Genomic DNA, 24,809 nt, shown 5'->3' on the forward strand with positions numbered 1-24,809 from the left:
CAAAAAACTGCTAAAAGAAATCACAGAAGACCTAAATAGATGGAAGGGCATACCGTGTTCATGGATTGGAAGACTAAATATAATTAAGATGTCAATCCTACCTAAACTGATCTACAGATTCAATGCAATACCAATCAAAATCCCAACAACTTATTTTTCAGAATTAGAAAAACCAATCAGCAAATTTATCTGGAAGGGCAGGTTGCCTCGAATTGCTAAAAACATCTTGAGGAAAAAAAACGAAGCTGGAGGTCTTGCGATGCCGGACTTTAAGGCATATTATGAAGCCACAGTGGTCACAACAGCATGGTATTGGCATAAAGATAGATATATCGACCAATGGAATCGAATAGAGTGCTCAGAGATAGACCCTCTCATCTATCGACCTTTGATCTTTGATAAGGCAGTCAAGCCAACTCACCTGGGACAGAACAGTCTCTTCAATAAATGGTGCCTAGAGAACTGGATATCCATATGTAAAAGAATGAAAGAAGACCCGCATCTCACACCCTATACAAAAGTTAACTCAAAATGGATCAAAGATCTAAACATTAGGTCTAAGACCATAAAACAGTTAAAGGAAAATGTAGGGAGATATCTTATGAATCTTACAACTGGAGGTGGTTTTATGGACCTTAAACCTAAAGCAAGAACACTGAAGAAGGAAATAAATAAATGGGAGCTCCTCAAAATTAAACACTTTTGTGCATCAAAGAACTTCATCAAGAAAGTAGAAAGACAGCCTACACAATGGGAGACAATATTTGGAAATGACATATCAGATAAAGGTCTAGTATCCAGAATATATAAAGAGATTGTTCATCTCAACAACAAAAAGACAGCCAACCCAATTACAAAATGGGAAAAAGACTTGAACAGACACCTACCAGAAGAGGAAACACAAATAGCCAAAAGGCACATGAAGAGATGCTCAATGTCCCTGGCCATTAGAGAAATGCAAATCAAAACCACAATGAGATATCATCTCACACCCACTAGAATGGCCATTATCAACAAAAGAGAAAATGACAAGTGCTGGAGAGGATGTGGAGAAAGAGGCACACTTATCCACTGTTGGTGGGAATGTCAAATGGTGCAACCACTGTGGAAGGCACTTTGGCGGTTCCTCAAAAAGCTGAATATAGAATTGCCATACGACCATTGCTGGGTATCTACTCAAAGGACTTAAGGGCAAAGACACAAACGGACATTTGCACACCAATGTTTATAGCAGCGTTATTTACAATTGCAAAGAGATGGAAACAGCCAAAATGTCCATCAACAGAAGAATGGCTAAATAAACTGTGGTATATACATACGATGGAATATTACACAGCTTTAAGACAAGACAAACTTATGAAGCATGTAATAACATGGATGGACCTAGAGAATATTATGCTGAGTGATTCCAGCCAAAAACTAAAAGACAAATACTGTATGGTCCCACTGATGTGAACGGACATTCAAGAATAAACTTGAAATATGTCATTGGTAACAGAGTCCAGCAGGAGTTAGAAACAGGGTAAGATAATGGGTAATTGGAGCGGAAGGGATACAGACTGTGCAACAGGACTAGATACAAAAACTCAAAAATGGACAGCACAATAATACCTAATTGTAAAGTAACCGTGTTAAAACACTGAATTAAGCTGCATCTGAGCTATAGGGTTTTTTGTTTTGTTTTGTTTTTTACTATTATTACTACTTTTATTTCTTTTCTCTATATTAACATTTTATATCTTTTTCTGTTGTGTTGCTAGTTCCTCTAAACCGATGCAAATGTACTAAGAAACGATGATCATGCATCTATGTGATGATGTTAAGAATTACTAAGTGCATAGGTAGAACGGTATGATTTCTAAATGGTGTGTTAATTTCTTTTTTTTTTCTTTCTTTCCGTTAATTAAAAAAAAAAAAAAAAAGACAAATGATTTCACTGACATGAAAAAATCAGAATAAGAAAACTCAGAGTCAGAAAGCAGAACATTAGTTACCAGGGGTGGCAGGAGGGGCCAATGCGAAGTTATTGCTAATTGAGCATATGTTTTAATTTGGGATGATCAATAGAATCTGGAAAAAGATAGTGGTTCAAGCTACACAGTATTGTCAGTATACTTAATCTCTAAGAATTGTCCACTTAAATTGATTTTTATGTTACTTATATTTTACTACAATAATTATTAACAGAATATTTAAAAATATTAATTTGCTTTTTGTATAATTTGTTGTATAAATTTGTTAAGTAGTTTAAACATAATATTTGTCCCATAAAAAAAAGAATGAGGCAGTTCTAGATGTGCTAACATGGAGAGATCTCCAAATGTACTGCTGAGTGAAAAAGAAATCAAGTTACAGAATAGGTTGGCTCATATAACATTTAAATAAATTTTTAAAACACAAAAATAACATATAGCTTATGGTCATACCTATTAGTAAAAATACAAAATTGCTTTGCAAATAATATATAGCTCATGGTTATGCATATGAGTAAAAATAAAAATTTCTTTGCAAGAGTATTAATAATTTTGTTTGTCTTGGGGAGGGGATGATAGAATTGAAGATGTTGCAAAACAAGAACTTCAACGTTTTCTGTATTGTTCAGGTATTTTTTAATAAAAGAATATGACAATAAAATTAAAAACAAACAAAAGAATATGACAAACCAGCTGTCACTTCTCAGTACTGGGTACACAAGCATTTATCACATTACTCTGTATTTTCAGTTTTTTTTTTATTTCTCAAAATAAAAATTACAATTTAAAAAAGTGCAAGGAAATGATGAAATTGAGCATAGTGCTTCTGTTTGGGGAGGAGGTGATATGGAGACACAGAGAAGTACACATGTAGATAGGCTAGTATTGAAAATGATTGGGTCTTAGATTAGCTAATGGCGCCTGCAAGCTCATTTTAACCTTATGCTTAGAATTTCCATGCATGTTGCAATTTGTATACATCAAATCAAATAATACATAATAAAAACTGTTTAAAATCAACTGGACAGGTTAAATTCTACAAAAATATGAGTAGAATATTTTGTAAATCGCTGTCAAAGAGTTTGTCCTATGCTGAATGCTCAAAACTGGCTTTTAACACTAGTAGTGCTTTTGAAACGTAGTAAGTAAGCGAGGGTAAAAAATAAGTAGAAGAGAATAGCCAGCTAGTTTAAAGGTCAGAGTTCCCAAGGAGTGCCTCAAACAAACCGGTAACTCCCTGGAGGAACCACTACAGAAATATGCATACTGATGGAATTGTCTCCCAGTGACCTGCAGTATGGTTCTTAAGACTTCCTGATGTGAATGATAGCACACAGAAAAATGCAAAATCAAGAGGTTCAAAGTTCTATTTCAACTAAGGGGGTAGGTATTAAACACTGCCATAATCCTTTTTCTTTTCTTCTCATGAACATTCTGCGTTGTCTTTACAAAATATTTTTAACCCTCAATTCTTGCTTTTGTGGAGATCTAGATGCTTTCACAGCATACCACATTGCCTAACCATTAAATAGCGCAAGGCAGGGTACCTGATAGACTTCAGCAGCTGAGGTTACCACCTGCTCCACTGCACCAACAACAAAAACTCCTTTCTTGATATGCTCCCTTAAATACAGTCCAGCTGATGCAGAATCCAGTAGGTCATATATTTGCTCATTGTAGATTTCAATAAAGGAGCACTTACAAAGGAAAGTCTTTCCAGCTCCAGCCTGTAAAGAAGAAGTCTAACTTAGATGTATTATTTTCACATGTTCATCCCTATTTTCCTTGTGAGCTAATCTTTCACTTGCTTCACACGATATAATTTCCTACAATATTATCCTTTAATGCAACATAAGATACTTAAAGGTCAGTTGAAAATATCTAGATAACTAGTTTCAACACACATGTCATATTAAGCAACATCAAACTGTGGCCCCAGGAGCCCTACAGATTTCCAGAGGTGCCTCACAGCCAAAGCAGGGAGATGGGAATTGAGCATTTAATGAGTAACCTAGGAGCCAATGAAAGAGGGAAGACCAAATGCCCAGGATGACATAGCCGCATCACATGTGGAGCAAGGGGATCATGGTCAGATGGTAGCAGGTGCTGCAAAGGAGGTAAGGATAGGTCCATCACTACGGAATGTCATGAGGATCTAGGGACATCTGCAGTCATCTGTGAGTCAGTACAGGTAGGAGGTGGGCTCAGTGTATCTCAGTTTTCCTCACTTGAGATTTTCTTCAGACTTTCTGTCTTGTTACGAAACACTACTTTATTCTTTCTTTTAAACCAGCAATCTAGGTTAAAGTATAATGTATCTTTTATAATCTAGAAACCCAATTAAAACTGAAAATACAACCCTTAATTTTAACTTAAGAATTATTTTTATACCATACAAGCCTAACCAACATTGTAGAGTACCACTCTGCCCTTTCATAATCATGAGACAATTATTAAGTGACTCTTCAAAACCAGACATTTCATAAATCCACTTTATTTTTACAGTAAGCTTTACCTTCTCTTTTTCACGATCGATTAAGAAAAACAAATATTCAAAACTTCGTGGGATTACTCCTCTCAGGTTATGAGAAAACTGATCAGATTCAGATGGTCCTAAAATATAAAAATGTTTTTAAAGCTGTTCATTTTTATTTTATTATAGGAGTCCCTTAAAATGGCAATACAAGCCCCTTATACAAAAAATGGGTTGAAATATAGAATGAGTTTCCTACTGGCACTCTAAAACAAGTTAAATTTAGGTCTGTGCAAGATACCATAATAGAACCTGACTATCAGTGGGAATGATGGAAAATTACAGAACAGATTCCAACCAATTTTAAGTAGCTGTGATTCGACAAACAAAATAATTCATCTAGGTATTATGCTTAAAAATGTTCCTATTGTCAGGCACCAAAATCAACAGAAATACCAAACAAGTGTAGTTTATTGATTGTGTTTTACTGCATATGACATCCAGTTCCAAAGGGCAGCATCAATCTAAAGTCAGGCTGCTCTGTGGTCCAGGCTGAGGCCCTGCGCTGGTTGTGTTACCATAGGCTAATCACTTAATCTCTAAAGTCTCAGATTTCTTAACTTAAAATGAGATAATGGTAATAACTACCTCACAGGGCTGTTGTAAGGGATTAAGTGAGAGTATAAAGGTAAAGTACATAAACTTCCAGTTCTAATTTGGGTTTCAGAAGAAAAGGAAGATTTCTTCTCATTTCTCTGATTCTCTTATTCTTTGCTTCTTTCATACACTTCCTATTTTAAGGATGTGCTTATTTTACATGGAACAAATTTCACACTTTTGTTTTTAAGTTAAAATTCCCTTCAAATATTAAATATTATCTTTCTGCTATGTTTCAGTAAAGTCAAGAAATAACATTATCTGAATTTTTGCTACTCAGATATTATGGAAGAACTAGTAAAGGAGCATCTCTGTGGGCAAGGACTCTGGCACTTTGGGCTTCGGCCATATCCATTTTTTAAAAACCAACACTTGGGTGGTGCAATGGTGGCTCAGTGGCAGAATTCTCACCTGCCATGTCAGAGGCCCAGGTTCAATTCCCAGTGCCTGCCCAGGGGAAAAAAAAAAAGAACAAAAAAACAATGATATAATTTGAATAAATGATCTATAATATTAAAATTGTGGGTATTTTTTCCAAATCACACTGAAGTTTCAGCCATATTCCTTTCATGTTTAGTTTGATACTGTTGTATGAATGAAAAGCCTAAAGGGATGATAGTGTTTATTTTTTAATTTATTTGGTACTGTAAACCACTTTTTCAGAATGACTAAAGGCTGCATATGCATTTTGGAATTGTTAATATGTGAAAGATATTACAGATTCAGCAAGAAAGAAAATGTATGCTTTCCTGTTGAAAGTTAAATTATTTCACTTCATATTTCATAAAAGTACAAATTAAAACCAAGCCACTGAACTGCAATAAATTAACAACAGTGTTTCATTTCAAGAAATTTTTGTACTATACCTAGATTTGTTCAATAAAACATTGTGCTTGCTGGTAAAATAAATAAATAAATAAATAAACTTCAACACAGGAAAAAAAGAAAATTAAGTATAGTTAAAGACAAATGAAAAACCTAGATAAAATGTGGTAACCTGTATCATAAATGGCTAATTTCTATTATATAAAGAATCTCTACAACAAATCAGTAAGAAAAAGACAAGCTAATTTTGAAAATGAGAAAAAACTTGAATGGGTATTTCAAAGAGGCTACCCAAATGTCTAATAATCATATGAAAGGAGCTCAATTGCCACTAGACATACAACAAGAAACATAATACACATAATCTGGAATGGGTAAAAATTTAAAAACTGATATGCTGGTTTGAAAGGATGTGTGTCCCCTAGAAAAGCCACGTTTTAATCCTAATCCCATTTTGTAAAGGCAGCCATTTCTTCTAATCCCTATTCAGCACCATATGTTTGAAACTGCAATTAGATCATCTCCCTGGAGATGTGATGTAATCGAGAGTAGTTAAACTGGATTAGGTGATGACATATCTCCACCCATTTGGGTGGGTCTTGATTAGTTTCTGAAGTTCTATATTTTGGAGACAAGAGATTTGGAGAGAGCAGAGAATGCTGCAGCACCACAAAGCTGAGTCCACAAGCCAGCGGCCCTTGGAGATGAAGAAGGAAAACACCTCCCGGAGAGCTTCATGAAACAAGAAGCCAGGAGAAAAAACTAGCAGATGATGCCATGTTTGCCATGTGCCCTTCCAGCTGAGAGAGAAGCCCTGACTGTGTTTGCCATGTACCTTCTCACTTGAGAAATCCTAAACTTCATCGGCCTTCTTGAACCAAGGTATCTCTCTCTGGATGGACATTTCTATAGACTTGTTTTAACTGGAACATTTTCTCAGCCTTAGAACTGTAAACTAGCAATTTATTAAATTCTCCTTTTTAAAAGCTATTCTGTTTCTGGTATATTACATTCCAGCAGCTAGCAAACTAGAACAACTGATAATACTAAATGTGGACAAGGATGTGGAACAACTGGCACTTCCACATACTGCTGGAACAATCACTTTGGGAAACTATTTAATAGTATAAGCTGAATATACTTAGTATACTATACTATTATATTACATTATACCCTATGACCTAACAATTTCAACCCTAGATATATACCCAATAAAAATGAATTTCCATCCCCACACCATGGGGATGAAAAGATTGATGAACCATCTTGGGTTTCTTCTGGAGTGGTCTTTGAGTTCAAAAACACCATGACAAGTTCTGGTTTAATATTTATCCATTGATCTGAAAGATATTCTTTCTCTTTGGCATATTGTTTTACTGTTCATGTGCCAGCAGTCCTCTACCTCTAAACCAGTGTTTCTCAACCACGACCATGCTTATTCCAGGCCCCCCAGGCTTAATCTGTATTTGGTCTTTTGTGCTACACATCAGTCAAAGATATCTTGCTGAGCTTGACCCTCTAGAGTTAGCATGAGGAAATCAATAGCTTCTTAAATGTGCGTTTTCAAACTACCTGCATATCCCCCTTCATCATCTTTATATCATCTTATCCCACATTGAGAAACACAACTCTGAGCCGTGGTTTAGAACACTAAACAAGTGTTCTCAACCTTGACAACTTAATAGTTTTCATGGGAAACGTTCAACAATTCCATGAAAAGTCTGTAAGGACCCAAGTTGAGAAACTCTGCATGAAAAGTTAAGTGCTGTTCTCACTTGGTGCCACAGGGGTCAGAGACACAAGTGAAGATGCTGCAATCATGTGGCAGTATTTTTATGTAAGATATTTGTCCAGGTAATCCCGAACAACTGTGTGTTACTTTGATTTAGATTCTCAAATTTAAAACGCAAAATTAAAAAATTACTACAGAAATCTTGTGGCTCCCTCCCCAAGAAGATGTCTGTGGAAGGAGCTAAATTTGAGAAACACTGTCCTAAATGATTGTCAATTATTACTTTTTTCTTTTTCTACTCTTTGAAAATTTAAGAATCCCTTACCATATAATTTAGTTTTGTGTTCTAGAATTGCAAGATTATGTTCCTTTTCTTTTGTGTTCTTTAGTGTGATTAATTTGTTTTCTAATAAAGAACTCTGAGATGAAAAAAAAAAAAATGAATTTCCAAGGACACATAGCCAAATACAAGGGGAAATGTCCACTCTAGCATTTTTTATAAGGTTTCAAACTGGAAATCATCTAGATATCCATAGACAGTAGAATGGAAAATGTGTAGTATATTCATTTATACAATAGTATATTATACAGCAATGGAAATAAACTAATACTACCTGCAACAACATGAATGAATCTTTTTTAAAAAAAAATTTTAACTTTTATATTGTATAATATAACATATACAAAGCAAAGAAAGAAAAAAGCAATAGTTTTCAAAGCACTCTTCAACAAGTAGTTACAGGACAGAATGCAGTTTGTCATGGGCTGCCATACCAGCTTCTCAGATTTTTCCTTCTAGCTGCTCCAGAATATACGAGGATAGAAAGAACAAATTTTTTTTTGTCATCACAATCGACTTTTTTTTCTTTTTTGTGAATAATAACATATATAGAAAAAAGCATAAATTTCAAACAACAGCACAACAATTGATTGTAGAACAGACCTCAGACCTTGGTATGGGTTTCAATTTCACAATTTTAGGTTTTTACTTCTAGCTACTCTAAGATATGGAGACTAAAAGAAGTATCAATTTAATGATTCAGTAATCATATTCAATTGTTAAACCCTACTTTCTCTGTACTCCACCATCACTTTGATCTTTCTGTCTCACTCTTTAGAGGTATTTGGGCTATGGCCATTCTAACTTTTAACATGAATGAATCTTCAGACACAAAAGAGTACATACTGTATAACTCCATTTGTAGGAAAACCAAAAACACAAAACTAATGATAGCATAAATCACAGAAGTCAGAATAAAGGATACTTTAGAGGAGACAAATTATGGGGGTAATTAATAACTAGGAATCTTGTTTTGAATAGTGTTACACAGTTGTATAAATATGTAAAAATTCATTAAACTTTTTAAAAACATTTTTTAATGTTTATTGAGTACCTACTTTGTGCTAAGCGGTGACCTGGTGAAAATAGTTATAAATATGATCAATATATAGACTTTGCTATCAAGGAACTTGTAATCTGGCAGAAGCCTGAGGAATATTCATAATTTTATAAGGTCAATATCACATACAGAAATTATACCTTCACCCAAAAATGTATCTTAGCGCTATCATAACAGAAAGAGTAGATTAAGACCAGAAACCAGAAAATGTCAACATTTACTTTACTTACCCATCATTGTAAATGTTTTCCCTGAGCCAGTTTGTCCACTGCAAAAGAGAAGATTTTACATATCACTTTTGTACATCAAACTTAGAAATCTAGACTATTTTAATATGGTCTACTAGTATATAAATTTTCCCAACAAAATTAACTTACAATTTTTCTTTTCTTAAATTATATGAAATAAAAAATGATCCATCTTTTTTCGGTCCACTCCCACCCCTAAGAGCTGACTGTTAATTGTCTGATGAAATTCTTCCAAATTATACAAAATAGACCATGAGGGTTTTCATTTAATTTTAACTTAGAAAAATTGGGATCATGTTTTTCATACTAATCTACAACTTGGTTTTCCCCTTAATTTTTTTTTTTAGTTTTATAAAACGTTCTTCATTCTGAAATATAACTTATGTATAAAAAGTAAAAAATAATAATAAAGGAGCAATATTTTTAAGAGTACATTTTAATAAGTACTTAGAGAACCCAATTCAAATGGGTTACTATTTTACAACTTCGGGTTTTACCGTCTAGCTGTTCCAAAATACCAGAGACCCAAAGAAACATCATTGATTCAGCAGTCATACTTGCTTGTTAAATTCCACCTTCTCTATTACAACTCCTCCTCCTTTAATCCTACTACCAATCTATTGGGGTCTTTGGGGTATGCCCAGGGGTATCAACAATATAGGACGGGGGATGGAATTAGTTGATATTATTGAAGTGGCTACCCCTTCTGGGTTTTAAGACTTATCTGTCCTAGGAACTCTCTGAAGTGTATTAAGTGTCAGGAAAGTAAGCTTAGTGCGTGAAACTTTTGTAGGGTCTCATGGTTAACAGGAATGATGTTGGTGCCTTTTGGCAAACCATGGCAATTAGCAATATCTAGCTGAAATGCGCATAAGAGTATCCTCCAGAACAGCCTCTTGGCTCCATTTGAACTCTGTTAGGCAATGACACCTTATTTCATTATATTTCTTTTCCCTCTTTTGGCCCGGAAGGCATTGTCGATCCAATGTTGCCAGGTCCAAGCTCATGCCTGAGAAGCATGTCCCATGCTTTCAGGAAGACTTTCACCCCTGGCTGTTATGTCCCACATAGCGGGTAGCGTAATGATTTTCTTGGCAGAGTTGGGCTTAGAAAGAGAGGCTAGATCTGTGCAACAACAGACTTTTTCTGTATGCAACTCTCAGGCATAATTATAAGTAGCCCTAGCTTCTTCACTACAAAAATGAATTTTCTACAGGCAATTCCCAAAATCAAATACTTGGCCTATTTTCTTGGTAGTCCCTAATGTTTGAGAGAGTACCAGGGGTTTCCTAGATGGGGAAATGTAATAGTTCTATATATTTTTTCTTGAGTCCTACAAGGAACTCTACCAATACTTTTAAAGTATCAGCCCAAAATAGTCTGGGATGTATCAGGGTATTACATAAATGATATCAAATTACAAGACCTCGTTCCCATCCAGCATTCCATGTGGTTAGGTTCTTAAAATAAGCTATCCAGGCAGGTTGGTTCAGATTATGTATTACATTAAATTAGGTTTCAGACAAAATAAACCTCTCTGTCTTTGGTCTCATACAATAGGTGAAACTCCAGAATATGTACACTATCATCCTTCCCTGTATTCTGATTCATCTTAGTTCCTAGCAGATCGGCTTTATTTTTATCTCTAATTGAAGCCTGATCTCTTTCTTCAGTTACTTTAACAATTGCTGTACACAGAGATGCAGTCTTTCAGAGAGGCAGAATTCCAGTTCTGAATATTAGATGTGTGATGGATTCTGGTGTCAACTTAGCCAAATGATTATGCCCAGTTGTCTAGTCAGGGAAGCACCAGCCTGAGTTGCTGCAAGGAACTGGATGATTAAATCGTCAGTTGATAGTGTCTGTGGCTGATTACATCTGTGATCAAGTAAGGTGTATCTCCCACAGTAAGATGACTCATTCAGCTGAAGGCTTTTAAGGAAGAAGAGGGACTCGTCCACTGCCTCTTCAGCCAGCAAGCCTCTCCTGTGGAGTTCCTCCAGACCCTTCAACACAGCCACCAGCTTCACAGTCTGCCCTATGGATTTTGAACTCTTCTGTTCCCACAGTTACTTTGAGACACCTTTATAAATTTCATATTTACAGAATTTCTTCTGTTGTTTCTCTAGAGAACCCTGACTAAAACAGCTTGATACCAGGAGTGGTTCTTGAGAAACAAAGTCTTAAAAATAGGTTTTTTACAATTGGGGTTTCCTATTCTGACTAGACTGAGGCACTAATGACTCTATTTCCAATAATCAAGATGGCACTAACAGTCCATGGGGTGAGCTGGCAAGAGATACTCAAAATATCACCATTAGATTCTGCTAATTGTACATTATAAAAGGCAAGACTCTGGGTGATAATGTTTTTTGACACTTTTAGAGTTTTGTGGAAGTAAGAAGTCAAATGATGTTGACTGGTTGTTAGATACAACCAGTGATGAGGGAAAGGGATGAATTGAAGGTTTCAAATTTGAAACTTCGGTGCCCTATGAACAATGTAAAGTCTCCATGTGTACCCTGAAAGAAAATTTTATTTCCTGTGGTCACAGACACAAAGCTTCATTGTGCGAGTAGCAGATTTACAATGTAAACTAAAATCTCAACCTTGCAAGGGCTTTGGAAAAGAATGGGATCCTGAAACATGGGGTGGTGATAATATCACTTGATAATGATAGCAATAGGAAGATGGGATCCCTGGAATCTGTTAAGCCTTTGCTAGACAGACCTATAATGGACTGTTCGGAGGAAAGCATTTCCCCACTTCCAGCCTGCCTTGAAGAAACAGCTTCACGGTTTCAATATCCTCAGAGGAGTCGGCCATCCTACCTCCACCTAACGAGATTAACTCATCTGTGCCTAATAACCCTGTAACCACCTCCCTTAGGGAGAAAGCCCTCACTACTGTCTGAAGCAACTAATCCTATAGCACCAGGTGAAACTGCAACAAAATGCCCTGAAGTAATTAGCTTGAAAGGCATTTCTATTTCTTTTCATGACCCATCCCCACCACCTCTCTTTTCTTCAAGACCTATAACTACACAAAAGTCCCAACAGGCCCCAATAGGTGAGGTACAAAATCTGACCCATGAGAAGGTATACTATACTCCAAAAGGACTGCATTCGTTTGTCAATCTATATAAACAGAAATCAGGGGAATATGTGTGGTAATGGATATTAAGGGTGTGGGATAATGGTGGAAGGAATATAAAGTTGGATCAAGCTGAATTTATTGATATGGGTCCACTAGGCAGAGATTCTGCATACAATGTTATAGCTCAAGGGGTTAGAAAGGGCGTTAACAGTTTGTCTGGATGGTTGGCCGAAACATGGATCCAAAGGTGGCCGACATTACTTGAAGTTGAAATGCAAGAATTGCCTTGGTATAATGTAGATGGGGAGATGCAGAGGCTTAGAGAGATGGGAATGTTAGAGCAGATTTATCATGGAAGACCTGCTCACACACCCCAGGAACACCCAGAGAAAGAAAGACGTATCTTTCACCAGAACCTTGAGAAATAAATTTGTGAGACTAGTTTCACCATTCCAGAAGAGCTCTGTAGTCACCCTTTTCTGAAGAGTACTATTGTGGGAACTGCTGTCACTGAGCTGGAATCCTTAAACACAATGGGGGTGATTGGATCCTGAGTTGGCAGAAGTTGCTCACTAGGTCCAATCTGTATGATATCATCAATATGTGATTGATGTCGTGACAGAATCACTATAGAAAAAGTGGACATGGCCAACATAATGGACAGCAGACTCAAAGCAGCAGTCAAAATAATCTGACTCACAAAGACTTGTAGCATTGGCTAGTAGATCATGGGGTACTTAGAAGTAAAATAGATGAGCAGTCTACTAAATTCTTATTTGAGCTGTATAAGCAGAAGAATTCTAGGTCAAGTGAACAGAAGTCTAACTTGAATTACAACAAAAGAGAATCAAGGCCCCTTAATCAATTCCTGGACTTGAGACAGTTTACAGACCCAGAGCCTTAGAATGAGGGGAGGGCTGGATATCCTTGGAGAAGGAGTCTTTTACACTGCCCAAAATTTACACTGCTACCCTTCCTCCCAACCTTCCCCAAGGAGATTATGGCCTTTACCAGGGTGACTATGCACTGGGGAAAAGGAAATGATCAGATATTTGGGGAATTATTAGACACTGGCTTAGAAGTGACACTAATTCCAGGAGACCCAAAACATCACTTTGGTCCATGTCAGAGTAGGGGTCTATGGACATCAGGTGATCAATGGAATTTTAGCTCAGGTACATCTAACAGTGGGTCCAAATGCATTCCTAGACCCATTCTGTGGTCATTTCCCCAGTTCCAGAATGCATAATTGGAACAAACATACTCAGTAACTGACAAAATTCCCACACCGGTTCTCTTACTCATGAAGTGAGGGCTATTATGGTAGGGAAGAACAAGTGGAAGCCACTAGAACTGCACCTGCCTGGCAAAATAGCAAATCTGAAGCAATACCATATTCCTGGAGGGACTGCAGAAATTAGTGTAACTCTTAAGGACCTGAAGGATGCAGGGGCCTTGATTTCCACCACATCCCCACTCAACTCTTCTATTTGGCCCATGCAGAAAACAGATGGGACTTGGTGGATAACAATGGATTACTATAAACTTAACCAGGTGACTCCAATTACAGCTGCTATTCCAGATGTGTATCACTGCTTGAGCAAATCAACACATCACCTGGTACCTGGTGTGCAGTTATTGATCTGGCATATGCTTTTTTCTCATTAGGTGTCAGTAAGGACCGATAGAAACAGTTTGCATTCAGCTGGCAAGACCAGCAGTATACTTTCACTGTCCTGCCCTCAAGGGTCTATCAGTTCTGCAGCCCTATGTCACTATCTTGTCCAAAGGGAACTTGATCATTTCTCCCTCCCACAAGACATCACACTGGTCCATTATATTGATGATACAATGCTGACTGGACCTAGCGGGCAAGAAGTAGCAACTATTCAAGACTTATTGGAAAGGTATTTACATGTCAGGGGATGGAAGATAAATCCAACAAAAATACAGGGACCTCCCACCTCAGTGAAATTTCTAGGTGTCCAGTGGTGTGGTGTATTTTGAGATATCCCTTCTAAGATGAAGGATAAGCTGTTGCATCTGGCCCCTCCTACAACCAAAAAAGAGGCACAACACCTAGTTGACCTCTTTGGATTTTGGAGACAACATATTACTAATTTGGGTGTGCTAGTCCGCCCAATTACTGAGTGACCAGAAAAGCTGCTAGTTTTGAATGGGGACTAGATCAAGAGGAGGCTCTGAGACAGATCCTGGCTTCTGTGCAAGCTGCTCTGCCACTTGAGCAAATCCAATGATACAGTGTCAGTGGCAAATGCGGATGCGATCTGGAGCCTTTGGTAGGCACCTCTAGGAGAATCACAACATAGGCCCTTAGGATTTTTTTTTTTTAATGTGTAAATAAATTTTATTTTTCATAAATAAGTTTTAACACTTTAGACTATTAATAAAGACAGTTGACATCTAGTTAACTTCATACAACACTTTTTTCTTCTCTTGAAAATACTCAAATATGATTCCATTGTTCTTTTAGAAAATAGACTAAAAGATATGTTGCATTTAATGAGCGCCAGGAAGAACATTCTATTCCATTCATGTTTTTTCTGACACTTGAAACACTGACTTGTATGTCAACTTAACCTACCTCTTGGAGGAAAAAACAAAACTCTACCATTAAAGATATAGGTCATTTATGTTAACCAATTTTGCTATGTTTCCACAAACAAAACCTATTTTTCACAATGAGGAAGCAGAAAACAATACATAATCAAAAGGATCTATCCTGAAATTATCTCCTTAGAAGATGTTCTAGTTTACTAGCTGCCAAAATGCAATATATCAGAAATGGAATGGCTTTTAACAAGGGGAATTTAATAAGTTGCTAGTTTACAGTTCTAAGGCTGAGAAAATGTCCCAATTAAAACAAGTCTATAGAAATGTCCAATCTAAGGCATTCAGGTAAGGACAGCTTGGTTCAAGAAGGCCAACGAAGTTCAGCGTTTTCCTCTCAAGTGAGAAGGCACATGGCAAACAGAGTCAGGGTTCCTCTCTCATCTGGAAGCGCACATGGTGAACACAGAGTCATCTGCTGGCTTCTTCTCCTGGCTTCCTGTTGCATGAAGCTCTCTGGGAGGCATGTTCCTTCTTCATCTTCAAAGGTCACTGACTGGTGGACCCTCTGCTTCTCATGGCTACATCATTCTGCTCTCTCAGCTCTTATTTTCTCCAAAATGTTTCTCTTTTATAGGGTTCCAGTAAACCAATCAAGATCCACACAGAATGGGTGTAGATGTCTCTATCTACCCAGTTCATTGAATCACATCTCTGTGGAGATAACTTAATCAAGTTTCCAACAGATAGTGCTGAACAGGGATTAGAAGGAACAACTGCTCCCACAAAATGGGATTAGGATTAAAACATGGCTTTTCTAAGGTGCATACATCCTTTCAATGGGCACAGAAGGTAAGAGATTATGTATGGGATACAAATGATTTTTTTTAACCAATAAACTCTGGCTCAGAAGATGGCAAATATGATTAATGTAAAATCCAACAGCCTATAAGAATTTCACGTCAAATTCTTCCCTATATTATAACAAAAGAAAATGGGTTTGATATTCAATAGGATTAGTGTGACTCTATTCTGAAAGACAGCTTTGCCATCAAAACAGCTGGAGAAGTATCCACAGGACCCTTTTAGAAAGAGAATGCCTTCCACGCCCCAAACTGTGAGATTAGGCAGTTGTCAGTAAACATGAGGTAAAGAATTAGAACGTTTTGTCCTTATTCATATCACATCATCCTGGAAATTCAGGTTAAATGTGTTTTGCAGATCACTTCATATCCACCTTAGCATGATAGTATAAATGATAAAGCAATCTTGTTTTTTAAGTGAAAACCACAGCATCATTTTTAATGGCTCCAGATCTTTGTTCTGGGAGCTGTTTTTTGTTTATTTGTTTGTTTGTTTGTTTTTAAATACACGGGCAGGCAGGCACCGGGAATCAAACCTGGGTCTCCAGCATGGCAGGTGAGAACTCTACCAATGAGCCACTGTGGACTGCCCCATAACATCACTTTTGAAACTACAAACGGGATTCTCTTCATGTAAGAGAATGATCTAAAGCAAATTCCTGTAGCTAGGCAATGTTTAAAATCTTCAGTGAGTATAACCTGAAGCTCTTAGATTATTAATTTTAAACTCAAAGACAATTAGGCCACTGCAGTCATTTCCTCATCTGAGTCTGTTTCACCTTTTAGCTGCAATTCCTCTAAATGTTTATCTACAGTTGTAACACTTTTCCTCTTGCACTTCTTGGGAGCTGCATCTTTAGCACAGATTTTTCTCATTTTAATGTTTGGCAATTTCTTCAGATCAATATCCCATTCCTTTCTCTAAAAGTTTTCAAATTACTTGCATCTACAATGTCTGGGATCTCAAAACCGTATCCTTCATACTGCTGCCATTCACGCGCCATCGTCTGTGTGATGACTGTCTCCCGGGCATGGTGCCGCCTTCCCTGCCTGTCTCTGATGCTGTTATGTAACTCAATCTGCTCTAGTTCATTGCTGAATCGATTTAAATACCTTTCAATTAATTCACAAGCATCTTTCTTTGAATATTCTACTTTTTGGGGATCAAGGTGACTGTGAAACCACTGTAGTTTTTCACCAATAATGTTGAGATGCAAGGCCTTTTCATTCTTTAATCATGGTGACGTCCCCGCGTCCTGGTGGGCCTCCGTGCTCCAGCGGGGGCGGCCGCAGCGACGACAGCGGGTACTTCTCCGGGAGAAGCTCCGGTCCCGGCCCTTAGGATTTTGAAGCAAAGCCTTACCATTGCTGCAGATAACTACTCTCCTTTTGAGAAACGGCTATTAACCTGCTACTAGGCCTTAGCAGAGACTGAACGCTTAACCATGGGCCACTAAGTTACCATGATACCTGAGTTGCCTATCATAAACTGGGTGTTGTCTGGCCTATCAAGACATAAAGTTGGGCATGCACAGCAGCCCTCCATCATAAAATGGAAATGGTATATTAGAGATAGGGCTCAAGCAGGTCCTGAAGGCACAAGTAAGATACATGAGGAATTGACGCAAATGCCCATGGCCCCACTCCTGCCACATTACCTGCTCTTTTCTAGACCAGAGCTATGGCCTCTTGGGGAGTTTCTTAGCCGAGTGACTGAGGAAGAGAAAACTCGGGCCTGGGTTACCAGTGGTTCTGCATGATAAGCAGGAACCACCCGGAAATGGACAGCTGCAGCACAACAACTCCATTCTGGGATGTCCTTAAAGAACGGTGGTGAGGGGAGATCCTCCCAGTGGGCAGAACGTCAACCAGAGCACCTGGTTGTTCATTTGCTTGGAAGGCGAACTGGCCAGAGGTGTGTCTGTATACTGACTCATGGGCTGTTGCTAATGGCTTGGCTGGATGGTCAGGGATTTGGAAGAAGCATGATTGGAAAATTGTTAACAAAGAGGTCTGGGGAAGAGGTATGTGGACAGACATTTCTGAGTGGGCAAAGAACTTAAAGACATATATGTCCCATGTGAATGCTCACTAGAGGGTGACTACAGAAGTAATAATCAAGTGGGTAAGATGACCCACCCTGTGAATACAAGTCATCCTCTTTCCATAGCCACTCCTGCCATTGCCCAGTGGGCTCATGAACAAAGTGGGCATGGTGATAGGGATGGAGGTTATGCATGGGTTCAGCAACATGGACTTCCACTCACAAAGTCCAATTTGGCTATGGCCACTGCTGAGGGCCCAATCTGCCAGCAGCAGAGACCCACACTCAGTCCCCAATATGGCACCATTCCCCAAGGTGATCAGCCTACTACCTCGTGGCAGGTTGATAACATTGGACCACTCCATCTTTTTCTAACTATAATAGAAACATAGTCCATATATGGGTTTGCATTCCTGCATGCAATGCTTCTGCAAAAAACTACCATGCATGGACTTACAGAATGACTTATCCACTGTCATGGTGTTTCACACAGCATTGCTTCTAATCAAGGAACCCACTTCACAGCAAATGAAGTGCAGGAATGGGAACATGCTCATAAAATTCTCTGGTCTTACCATGTTCCACATCATCCAGAGGCAGCTGGGTTGCTAGAACAGTGGAATGGCCTTTTGAAAACCCAATTACAGTGCCAACTAGGTAGCAATACCTTGCAGAGCTGTGGTAATGTTCTTCAGGAGGCTCTATATACTCTGAATCACAGGCCCACTCTATGGTGCTGTTTACCCATAGCCAGGATTCACAGATACAGGAATCAAGGGGTGGAAATGGGAGTGTCACCACTCACTGTCACCCCTAGTGATCTATTAAGAAAATTTTTGCTTCCTGTTCCTGAAACCTGCTGGTCTACAAGTCTTAGTCCCAAGAGGAAAAGTGTTCCTTCCTGACTATCAAGGGGAAATAGTACTGCAAATACACAATAGAGGTAAAGAGCTTTCCTGGAATACAGGAAATGCACTAGGATGTCTCTTAGTGTTACCATGCCCTGTGATTAACGTCAATGGAAAACTGCAACAAACCAATCCAGGCAGGACTACCAATGGCCTAGAAACTTCAGGAATGAAGGTCTGGGCACTCCACACAGCAAAAAGCCACAACCAGCTGAAGCGCTTGCTGAGGATAAAGGGAACATGGAATGGGTAGTAGAAGGTATGGTAAATATGAACTACCACCACATGACCAGTCACAGAAACGAGGATTATGATTATATGAATATTTACTTCCTGTTTTATGTTTCCATTCGTACATAAGCAAATATTTTGTTTTCCTCATATCATATGACATAAGCTGTATTGTTCATATTATAGTATTTAAGTCATAAGATATGAAATTTAAGAGTGAATGTTACATAAGGACTTGCACCCTATTCTGGAGAGATGTAGCACGTTTGTGATTGTATGCAGGACAGTTGAGTATGGTTAGGCATAACATAGATCTATTATTGTGTTCTATTTGGAAATTAGAGTTTTTCAAGGTGATGCGTATAGCGGCCAAGATGACCACAGTTAGACTGTGATGATTAGGTTCTGGTATCTACTTGGACAAAAGATTATGCCCAGTTGTCTGGTCAGGCAAGCATTGACCTCACCGGTGCTGCAAGGATATTTCCTGGCTGGCTGATTAAACCTTCTGTCAGGTGATTGCATCTGTGGCTGATTACATATGCAATCAATCACAGCATGCCTTCCACAATGATATAATCCAATCAGCTGAACACTTTCAAGGAAGGGGGACTTTTTCGCTGCTTCTTCAGCCAACAAGCATTTCCTGTGGTCATCCAGATTCTTCATCAGAACCACCAGCTTCACAGCCTGCCCTACAGATTTCAGACTCTTCCATTCCCATGGGTGCATGAGACACCTTTACATAAATCTCATTATTTATAGATCTCTCCTGTTGGTTCTGTTTCTCTACAGAACCCTGACTAACACAGGTGTCACAGAGGTATCAATGTTTCAGGAAAATACCAGCTTATACACATAAAGCACAGCATCTCAAAATCTAGAAATACACTTCCAATTCTGGACTAAGTGTGAGTGCTGTAAGAGCTTACAATCTAGACTCCAATTTTCTTGTATTTTCTAAAACAGAGCATACTTTGTTCTTTTGTTTCTGGCTTATTTTTCACACCACAATATTTCCAGGTCCATTCACTTTGTTGCATACCTCACATCATTCCTTTTTGTAATCACACAGTATTCCATCATACGTATACATCACAGTTCACCATTTTGCTTCTTGGTCATTGTGCCCTTTGGACCTCTCCACATATCACATTATCCTCATTCAGTTGTACAATCATCAGCACTCTCAATTTTAGACAGTTTTCTCTGGTCCAAAGAGACAAAGAACCAATTAAAACACAGCCTCATCAATCCCCCTGATATTGATGTGGTACTGCTGATGTCTTCCTATTAAGTATAGGCCATAGCATGTAATGTTAGTTTTCACCATACCTCTATGTTATGACTCTTTGTACAAGAACAAACGTTTGAAGTAAATCATGTAATAACTTATTTGTAACTGTAGAGTTAATTGGGGAGGTATGTGATACAACCCCTTTCAATTACAGCCACTTTCAATATGGCAAGTGAAAGTGCCTTCTCTTCTATCTGTTACCTTACATTTTAAGTTCAACCTCATTGGGTAGCCTTTGCCCTGTCTCTAGTTTCTGTGTATCTCTAAGTCCCCTATAAGCCTCTGAGTTTACTTTTACCAGAGTCATAATAGTGAAATCATACAGTATCTATCCCTCTGTGTCTGGCTTATTATGTCCTTAAGGTTCATCTGTGTCATCATACGCTTTGGGACCTTATTTCGTCTTACTGCTACAAAATATTCCGTCATTGTGTGATTGTGAAACCCTTGTGTCTGATGCTCCTTTTATCTACCTTGTCAACAAACGAGTAAAACATATGAAATAAAAATAAATAGGGGGAACAAATGTTAAAATAAATTTAGTTTGAAATGCTAGTGATCAATGAAAGAGAGGGGTAAGGGATATTTTTCTGTTTTCATTTTATTTTTTTCTGTTGTCTTCTTATTTTTCTGAATTGATATAAATGTTCTAAGAAATGATGAATATGCAACTATGTAGTGATATTGTGAATTACTGATTATATATGTAGAACGGAATGATCATATGTTAATGTTTTAGTTCGTTTGTTGTTAAATTTTTTTAATTAATAAATAAATTAATTAAAGAAATATTCCGTCATTATGTTTATACCACATTTTGTCTATCTACTCATCTGTGGATGGGCACCTGTATTGTTTCCTTCTTTTGGCAACTGTGAATAGTGCCACTACGAATATCGGTTCACAAATGTCTGTTCATGTCACTGCCCTCAACTCTTCTGGGTATATACCAAGTACTGGTATTGCCAGGTCATAAGGCAACCCACTATTTAGTTTTCTGAGGAATCACCAAACTGTTTTCCACAGTGACTGCACCATTATACATTCTCACCAATAGTTAGTGTTCCCATTTCTCCACGTCATTGCCAACATTTGCAGTTTTCTGTTTGTTCAACAGCAGCCATTCTTACAGATGTGATATCTCATTGTCATCTTAATTTGCATTTCCCATATAGCTAATAAAAATGAGCATCTCTTCATGTGCTTTTCAGTCATCTGTATTGCTCTTGAGAAAAGTGTCTATTCATATTTTCTATTCATTTTATAATTGGGTTGTTTGTTTTTTTGTTGCTGAGCTGTAAAATTTCTTTATGTACACAACGTATCAAACCTTTATCTAATATATGGTTTCCAAATATTTTCTCCCAATGAGTTGGCTGCCTCTTCATGTTTTTGACAACGTCCTTTGAGGCACAGAAGCTCTTGATCTTAAGGAGTTTCCATTTGTCTATTTTTCCTTTTTGCTGCTTGTGCCTTAGATGCAAAGTTTAAGATGTTATCTATTACTAGATCTTGAAGATGTTTCCCTACATTTTGTTCTAGAAGTTTTACGGTACAGGCTCTTACATTTAGGTCTTCAATCCACTTTGAATTTTTGTATAGGGTTGTGTGATGGTTTGGATCTATTATGTTCCCCAGAAAAGCCCTGTTTTAATGCTTAACCAATCTTGTGGGAGCAAACCTTTTATTTTAATCCCTATTCAGTATTATAGGTTGGAATATTTTGATTATCTCCAGATAATCTCCAGAGAGATATGACACACCCACTTGTGGGTATTAAATTTGATTAGCTGGAGATGTGACACCACCCATTCCAGGTGGGTCTTGATTAGCTTACCCGAATCCCTTAAAAGAGGAAAACATTTTGGAGAGACTTCAGAGCAGAGCCTAGAGAAGTGACAGAAATGACAGAAACGCAAGAAATAACGGAAGCCTCAGAGCCAACAGAAACTTCACAGCAGGGCTAACACAGATGCGGACACGTGGAAAACAGAGACATGGATGTTTCAAGCTGCTTGGAGCCCAGTCAACATTGCCATGAGATTAAGTCAAAGCCAAGGGAACCCAAAAGATGAAAGCCAGCCCTGGAGAAGTAAAGTGAGGAACCTCCACAAGAACAGACACTGAAAGCAACAGAGCCCAGGAGCAAAAGACCAGCAGATGCCAGCCACATGATTACTCAGCTGACAGAGGTGTTCCTGATCCATCGGCCTTTCTTGAGTGAAGGTAACCTCATGTGGATGCCTGAATTTGGACACTTTCATTTCCTCAGAACTGTAAACTGTAGTTTATTAAATTCCCCTTTTGTAAAAGCCTTTCTAGTTCTGGTATATTGCATCCCAGTAGCTAGCAAACTAACAGAGGATATAAGGTAGGGGTCCTCTTTCATTCTTTTAGCCATTGTTATCCAATTCTCCCCTGTCCATTTATTGAAAAAACTATTCTGTCACAATTCATTGGATTTGGGGGGCTTATGGAAGATCAATTATCCATAGATTTAGTAGTCAATCTCCACACTCTCAATTCGATTCCATTGGTCAATGCATCTTTCTTTGTGCCAGTACCATGCTATTATATTGCAAGTTGGTTTCCTTCACTCCTCTAAAATTTTGTATTTACTTGGTTTTTGCATTGAAGGTTTCCTTTTACACTTGGTTTGTCAGTTACTTCCCTCTAAAAAAGGTCTGGATCTCATGTAGGGGATACAATTCAACTTGTATTAAAAGCTAGGCTGGCATGCATGGGTACCTCAGTAGTAGAGCAGCCACGCACCACGCAGAAGACCTGGGCTCAATTACCAGCCCATGTGCCCTCCCCAAAAGTAAAAATAATCATAATAAAATAAGAATACAATAAAAATATGAAACAACTACAAAACATAACTCAACAGTAGTAGGCCCCAAAGTCAGGAGACACCCCAAGATATATTAGGAATGATCTCAGACTGGTGCCCACCATAGGGAGAGAAAATTTTAGAAAACAATATAATAATAAATATATATAAAATAAATAAAAATAATCAATAAAATATATGAATATATAAAATATATATAAATAACAATACTAATAAAAATACAAAGAGAAAAATACATATTTTTTAAAAAGGGAAAAAGAAAATTAGAAAAAAACTTAAAACTGAGGCAGATAGGAAGTTAGCCTACTTGCACTTACCCCTTGTCACCAGGAGGTGACAATCCCAAGGCACATCCTCCCCTCAGCCTCCCCCCTCCCCAACTACTGCAGCCAGCCAGCACTTACCACTTCTCACCAGCGGTGGCGCTCCTGAAACACCTCCTCCTTTAGCTCTGCCCATCCCTGGGACTGCAGCAGCTGGAAGATAACTTGCACGACAGGGGGCTGCTCCCATCTGGCATAGGGTACTGACCCAAGCACACAGGGGATCAGCTGATCTGCAGTGCGCCCAGTGGATTCACCCAACACTGCATTCCCCAGGGCTGCCTATTCCTGGAATCCGGGTAAGTGATCACTCCCAGTGCCTGGAGGCCCAGCCCCCTGCAGTGGATGATCAGGTTTACCTTCATGGTCTCCACAAGCACTTCTGACTACAGAGCTGTTTGTGGAGGTTTGTTTCCCCAGCCAGCAGCTGGGGCAGGTTGAAGTGGAGGTACCATCAGTCCTCTGATCATACCTCCCCCCTCACACCACAGCTACCCCAGTGGGGATCACTGTTGATTGACCCACCCCACTCTCCCAGTCCTAATCCACCCATCTCTCTCTTTCCCAAAATACCCTAGGACTCTTCTTTGTTTACTCACACTCTGGGGCTGCAGTCCCAATCATTTTTTCCCTGTCCCCTATCTTGTTCCACGGAGCAGGAGTGAATTCAATCCACTCTGCTCTGACATCTTCCTAGAAATGATTCTTTTAAAACTAATTTTTGTATAGGGTGTAAAGTAAGGGTCCTCTTTTGTTTTTTTGCTCTTGATATTCAGCTCTCCCATGCCCATTTATTTTTAAAACCCCAGTTCAGTGGATACAGGGGCCTTGTCAAAGTTCAGTTGACTATAGATTTGGTGGTATATCTCCACCCTCTCAATTCAGTTCTATTGGCCAATACTTCTATCTTTGTGTCAATTCCACGCTATTTTGACCACCGTGGCCTTATAAGTTTTAAAGTTAGGAAGTGTTAGTCCTCCATTTTGTTCTTCTTTTTAAGGATATCTTTAGCTATTTGAGTTATCTTTGCTAACAAGCTTTTCCAAGTATCCAAAGCAGGTTGTTGGAATTTTCATTGGTATTGCATTGAATTTGTAGATCAGTTTGGGTAGAACTGACATCTTGACAATATTCAACCTTCCTATCCATGAGCCTGGAATGTCTTTCCATGTATTTAGATCTTCGATTTCTTTTAGCAATGTTTTGTAGCTTTCAGTGTACAAGTCCGTAACATCTCTGGTTAAGCTTATTCCTAGACACTTAATTCTTTTAGTTGTTGTTTTGAATGGAATTTTTTACTTAACTGTGACCTCA

General features: G+C 38.3%; 1 protein-coding gene and 1 pseudogene across 1 annotated transcript in view; both read right to left on the minus strand.

The window, feature by feature from the left end:
• Positions 1–24,809, minus strand: part of KIF15 (kinesin family member 15) — a 171,595-nt gene that overhangs the window by 119,445 nt on the left and 27,341 nt on the right. The window contains exons 5-7 of the mRNA XM_077129585.1: positions 9,291–9,328; positions 4,489–4,586; positions 3,521–3,700 (exon numbers count right to left, since the gene is read on the minus strand). Of these exons, the coding sequence (XP_076985700.1) occupies positions 3,521–3,700; positions 4,489–4,586; positions 9,291–9,328 (316 nt within the window). The remainder of the gene's footprint in view (positions 1–3,520; positions 3,701–4,488; positions 4,587–9,290; positions 9,329–24,809) is intronic.
• LOC143657749 (translation machinery-associated protein 16 pseudogene) lies at positions 14,742–17,073 on the minus strand (annotated as a pseudogene).

Source organism: Tamandua tetradactyla, chromosome 15, assembly GCF_023851605.1.
Source record: "Tamandua tetradactyla isolate mTamTet1 chromosome 15, mTamTet1.pri, whole genome shotgun sequence".
Taxonomy (NCBI): domain Eukaryota; kingdom Metazoa; phylum Chordata; class Mammalia; order Pilosa; family Myrmecophagidae; genus Tamandua; species Tamandua tetradactyla.